This window comes from Acanthisitta chloris, unplaced genomic scaffold (genome assembly GCF_000695815.1).
Source record: "Acanthisitta chloris isolate BGI_N310 unplaced genomic scaffold, ASM69581v1 scaffold32646, whole genome shotgun sequence".
NCBI lineage: Eukaryota > Metazoa > Chordata > Aves > Passeriformes > Acanthisittidae > Acanthisitta > Acanthisitta chloris.
The window spans coordinates 70,902-77,459 of NW_008679324.1; the positions used below are offsets into that span (position 1 = coordinate 70,902).

General features: G+C 43.4%; 1 protein-coding gene across 1 annotated transcript in view; it reads right to left on the reverse strand.

Moving 5' to 3' along the window:
• RAVER2 (ribonucleoprotein, PTB-binding 2) overlaps positions 1 to 6,458 on the reverse strand; it is a 30,248-nt gene extending 23,790 nt beyond the window's left edge. Inside the window, exon 1 of the mRNA XM_009077246.1 lies at positions 6,381 to 6,458. Within this exon, the coding sequence (XP_009075494.1) occupies positions 6,381 to 6,458 (78 nt within the window). The remainder of the gene's footprint in view (positions 1 to 6,380) is intronic.
• Positions 6,459 to 6,558: the final 100 nt, after the last annotated feature.

The window sequence follows — 6,558 nt, forward strand, 5'->3', positions numbered from 1 at the left end:
TGGATGAGGCTTGGAGCAGCCTGGGCTAGTGGAAGGTGTCCCTGCCCACGGCAGAGGGTAGAAGCAGCTGAGCTTTAAGGTTCTTTCCAACCCAAACCATTCCCATGATCTTGGAACAGAAATACAACCAATAATGCTTAGTTACTATATAGTCCCTTAAACCTCCACAGTTCTCAAAAGCAGTATCATCAGTAAGAATTCAAATCCTAACTAGAAAATAATCAGTGCATACATTAAAATTAGCCAGAAAAGCAAACCCAAATATATTAAAGGGAGTTTAGCAGAAATCACTAGTAAACACAGGGTGACTATACTTTTAAAACTTATTAATTACTACTGTAAATGTGGTCTTGAAATACTTCAGTTCTTGGCCTGTCCCATCTTGTCTTGGGTAGAAAAACTGGCAGCAAGACTTTTCACCACATACTATCCATTTGAAAACTTCAACAGAAGGAATTCCCTCCTTAGAGAGGATGTCTATCACCTGCACTGTTTTGAACACAAAAGGCATATTTGCATTATTAATCAAATTAGTAAACATCAAGATATTATTTCCAATAAAAATCAACTTTTCCTTCCCAGTGCAAGGAAATTCTTTAGAAATTCTCACTCCTCACCTGGAACAATACAGCATATTTAAAGCCTACAGCACCCTAAACCCAAGCACTTTTCCTCTCTCTCGATGTAATTCTAGAGGTAATAATTGAGCTATTCTGGCACCAAAATATTTAACAATTCTGAGGTGCTTGGCCAGATTCCTGCACTAAGTTTTAGGGATTTTTCCAGTACAAACACTGTAGGAGCCTGGTTATAACTTGGCTCTCACTGAGCAGCTCAAGGCCTAAACTTCACATACATATTCTTGAAATGGGGATCAATTAAGTTTTAAGTAGTTCTTTGGCTAACCAAGGAGTTTTAAATCATCTCAGAACTGAACAAGACCACATTTCCATTTGAGGAGAACTCAGGAAAGAAAAAGTTTTACACTTACAAATGATCCTTCAAATTTTAGACCATTAAATCTCGGAGTCCAGAACATGACACACAGATTTCACTGGAGATATTAAATACAGAAAAAATAGGTGGTAAACAAGAGCCTCAACACAATAAAAATCAGTTACTGGAGGGAAATCACAGAGATTGGTAGAGAGTAAGAATTGGAGCTCACAGCAAATGAGTTAATAACAAAGACAAGGATTGATATAAAGTGCAATTTTAAACATCTCTTGACCACAGAGGTTGGAGAGTCTCAAACTGTCACCAAGTGAAGTCAGCTGTTGGTTAAGATGCAACATTTCAGGCAAGGACTGGGCTCACCAAATCATATGGTATATTCTCTTCATTCACAAATTCCAAGTGTTTTTCAGTGTTCAGTTAAAGAAAGTTGAAAGAACTTATGGAAAGTTAAAGATGAGCAATGGCTGCAGGATCAAGTCTAAGAGGTGCAGCAGATACTGACCTACCCAGGCACCCAGTGAGCACTGAGGTGTGCCCCAAAGCTCCTGCTCAGCACATTCCCTCCTCATTTCCACAGTCCCAAACCATGAAACCTGAAAGAAGTTCAAGACTGTAATTCCAGGCCATAAATTGCCTCTGGTACATAGCTTTCTGTTTGAGAATTGATTCTCACTTTTGTAAGATCATAGCCCTCAGAGATCTTTAGTAAAGTAATGTAAGAAAACATTAAGACAGAAGGAAAACCATTTCTCAATAAATTTATGACGGACATGGAATGAAAAACTTATTTCTCTGATATTCCAGAGGCATATTAGTGTGTTGGTAAGAGGAACACTAGGGGACTGGAAATGAATGTCATCCTCCTGCGTGTATTGGGCAGTGTGTGAGCTAAATGAAAGAGACATAGATAGAGGCAATAGGAGAGAGAAAGAGCTCAAACCAAAAGACAAGCAAGAAAGAAAATGAAAAAGCATGGACATGCCAAGGCAGGAGAGCTGCTCACGCTGCACAGAGTGTGCTTTTCATGTTCACTCAGTGTAACAGAGGAGCAATGAAAACACAAAGGCCTCTTCTACTTAGAGGTCTGGCATACAAGGGATTGGGGGAGAGCACTTCCTCCAATCATCACATGTCATTTAAGGTTTTCCATCAAAAAGGAACCCCGAAAAACTGTGGCTAATCCAGGGAGAAAAGCAGGAATAAAAACACAATCCTACCAAAAGGACTTGATGAGCTCAGAGGTCTTTTCCAACATTAACGATTCTGCGAAACAGCATCATGCTAAGGAGTGATTTGTCTATTGATCAGAAACAGACACCAGTGAAATAATCCTGAATGGGTACATCAGGTCCCAAACACAAGATAAATCCCTATCCCAAGGGAACTGCACCAGTTTCATCTTGGCACCTCAATGTCTATAGATTCTGTCATGGCCAAGGAGAACCACAGGGTATTCAAACAATTAATCAGCCCTACTTTAGTTCGTGTCCTACATTAAAGTAGAGCATCCCCTCAGTAAGATTTACTTTCTAGCCTCAGCTGTTAGAGAAGAAATGTAATTTGGTGGCATCTAGGGATAATCAAGCACAGAAAGAGGTGGTTGAGAGCAAGTGCATCTTCCATGGCACTGACCCCAGAGGGGTAGCAAAAAGGGAACAGCCCTCTCTGGTCAACTAATCTTAGCACAGAACACTGAGATTTGCTGCAAATCTTGGTAATGATGAGCAAAGGAGATAATTCAAGGTCTAATCTTCCCAACAGGAACTCCATGGGATAGGAACTGGTGTGCCATGGCAGCAGTGATGAGCCACTGCTCCTATGGAAGTTCATCAGACATAAATAAGGAGCCACTAAGAGTGAAAAAACAATGATCGGGGGAAATCAACACCAATTCTTGTAATCCTTTGGGGTAATGACAAAAAACCAACCAAACAAACAAACAAAAAAACCCCAAAAGAAACAGAAGCTGATGCCATTGTCCTGGTCAACTTTCTTCTTAGTGCTTCAGTTCTGGATTTTGAGATTAGTCTGAGAACAGTGTTGTTAACTCACTGATGTTTTAGCCGTTGCTAAGCAATGCTTGGTCTAAGTCAAGGACTTCTCAGTTTCCCAGGCACAGGTGCACAAGCCAGAGGGAGCACAGCCAGGCCAAGTGACCCAGACTGGTCAAAGGGATATTCCATCCCATAAAACATCACACCCAGTATATAAACTGGGAAGAGTTGGCCAGGAGCCACCAATGACTCCTTGGGATGGGATGGGCATTAGGAGCAAGAGGTGAGCATCAGTCATATTGGGCATTCCCATATTGGGCATCACTTGTTTCTCTTGGTCCTAGTTTCTCTGTCTCCTTTTCATTACAATTATTACTATCTTTAGTCTTATATTAATTTTATGTATTAGTTTATTATCTTTTATTCTGTTTCAATAATGAGACTGTTCTTTAAGCTCTCCCCAGTTCTCCTCCCCATCAGGGTGGAGGGAGGGAGTGAATGGCTGTGAGGTGCTCAGTTCCTGGCTGGGGTTAAACCACAGCAGCCAAATAAAACTTCCCTTGCAGTGAGACAACTTCACTCACACTCTGCTCAACCTGAAGCTCTTGGCATCTCTTTACCAGTAAAGGAGTGAAGAAGGTTTTGTCTCCTTCCCTCCCTCTGCACAGAGCAGTCCTCCCTCTGGAGCTGTTTGATGATAGTTCCAAGGACCTTCCACACAAGGTCCTTGGGAGATGCACACACAAGGCAACCCAAGAGATGTCCAACCAGGAGACTGCTGATTCACAGAATCAATCAGGTTGGAAAAGACCTCTGAGGTCATCGAGTCCAACCTTGGCTTCACTGCCAAGTGCTGATCAGAATGAAAGGAATTACTACAACCAAGCTAACTTTTAAGTCTCTCTGCAAAGATTCTTGATACAAACATCAGTGTCACCACTCCGGAAGACCTCACTGCAACAGTACAAAACTGACTAACTTGCCAACCAAACACCAAATGTCTTCAAGAACAGTGAAGATGTGAAAATATTTACCACAAAACCCCCTTTCTGCATGGCTGTAGGCTGTAGTAAGAGAACTGCCTGAAGATTAATCCTGGAGATACATATTTGCAGGTTGAGCTATAAGCCAAATGAAGAATCTTCTTGACATACTTTTGACTTCGTTTGTTCTCCTTTTGGATTTGTTCCACACTTATACTCAATGAAAGTAGCTCATAAGGGAGTGCTGACTTACTTGGTGTGACAGGCTGCAAAGTGCTGTCCTTCCTCCTGGAACAGGCTTGGGATTCCTTAGGAATACACATGTGCCAAATGCATTTGGAGAGAGATTCCACTTACCAAGACTCAGAGGTGGGTAACCTTTGTCCCTTGACAATAGCCACCTCTACCTGAAGCACTGAACACTTCTGACACCTCAAGGTCTCTCTGGCTGGTTTCTAGGGCTACAAACCTGTGCTACTCTGTTTCTGGTGCAGAAACTCAATGGCTAAGGTACATTTCTTCTGTGTTTCTGGTTCAAAAAGTTCATAGCCAAGTACATTTCTTCTGTGGCCTTAAGAGTAACTGGTTTTAATTCAGATTAACACACAACTCCAAAGGTAATTGAAGATTACAAGTACAATAATAAACAATAAAGTTAATGTGTAGCTACAACTGTCAGAGGATTTTGTTCATTATATAATTTCATAGTAAAAATTAGGTTTTTTCTTACTTTTCAGACAAAACTGAGTATCTCCACCAATCACCAGAGCAGTTTTTTTCCTCGCTTGAAAACTATTTTGGTCAATCTTGGCCTCACTCTTCATACAACAACAAAGAACTGATCTCCAAGCCAACACCCCAACGATTAGAGATGAATAGTTACGTTTATGAAAACCTATTCTGGGAGACTTGGCTGCATTTCAACCCTGTTCATCTCCCTCTGGATGGTGAATAAACTGGCCAGGTCAGAAATAGTTTATCTGATCTGACTTGGCTCACCAATCATTTCCAGGAGAAAAAAACAGAACAGTGCTTTACCAAGGGTGATAATTTGCAACACGAAATGTGACGTTTCAAGGTAATTTCTGGAAATGCTTGACAATAAAATAGACAGGTAGATTTAATGTGCCTGACCACAAACACAGCTCTGCCCCAGGACACTATTCCTCTGCCTTTAAGCGACAACAACGGTAGCTCGAGGATGTTAAAACATAGAATCACATCTTTAAACAGTATTTCAGGATCTTTAAATGGTGGTACTGTTCTAGTCTAGAAAGAGGGCAACATTAGGCCACTCCACAGGGAGGAAAAGGCATCTAAGTGCTACCTTGAAGAGATCAAAATGGCAAACTGCCAGGACACTGTGTGGCTGCCAAACTGGACCTTCAGGCTGGTATTTCCCTGCTGCCCAAGCAATGCCAAACGTGATGTTTTCCATACAGGTCGTGCATTTAACCAATCCGCATGGGAATGCATGAAGTACCTGCAGCAAAGTGGCACAACTGGAGTGTGAGGCAGCATGTCCTGCCCCTGGCTATCTCCATCAAGCAACAGTAAAACCCTCTCTGTCAACACCACTCCTTGAAGAGTGGATGAAGATTAGCAGCGTTCCCCAAGCTGTGAATTTGCTATTGATCAGGTTGCTATAAACAGAGGTGCCTAAAACATCATCACAGAAACTGCCATGCCTAAAACTCTAACCACAGTGAACAGCAACCGCCAAGCACAAGGAAAGGCACCAGACAAAACATCCAGGAGTGCAGGGGAGAGCTGAGTGCTCTGGGTCGGGTTACAGGGATTGTCTCCAGCATGAATAGTTCCTTTCTCCTGGAGTTCTGGAGAAATGGATAGTCTGCATGTGCTGCTCTTACCTGCAGCTACTGAAACCACCTGTGCTGGGGAGAGAGACAAGGAGCAGAGCAGAACAAAAGCTGTAATCATGGTTTTTAATGCTTGTGCACCAAGTTGCGTGTTTGGAAATGGTAAAGTGACTGTGCAGATAAACCACCTCAACATCTGACTCACAGCTGAAGAGTTCAGTGACTTTCTCCCACCAACAGCACTCACTCGAGCAGAATTCTCCTAAACCACCACCAGACTAAACCACTCTCCCTAACCACGCGTGGCTCACCCCGGACAACACACAGACCCCCAAACTCAGAGCTTTTCAGCTTCGATTCACACACAGACCAGCTGCGCCAGCACTCCCAGGTGAAGAGTCCATCGAATCTCACAGTAATTTGAGCTGAGCCCTCCTACACCACCACCAGACTAAACCAAAACAGACAAGAAAAAAAGAAACCACAACCCTCAGGCTCGAAGCTTTTTAGCTTCGCTTTCAGACACAAACTGGCTGTGCCGGTGCCTTACCTGAGCGGACACAGGTGCCTCCCTTTAGAAACCACCGGTACCCGCATCACCTAGGGTACCGGTAGCTCCAGGGTACCGGTAGCTCCATCACCTCGCGTACCGGTACCGGCATCACCTCGGCTACCGGTACCTGCGGTACCTGCATCACCTGCATCACCTCGGGCACCGGTAGCTCCGTCACCTCGCGTACCGGTACCGCATCACCTCGCCGCTCGCTCGCAGCCCCGCAGGGCACGGCTGCCGGCTAACAAAGC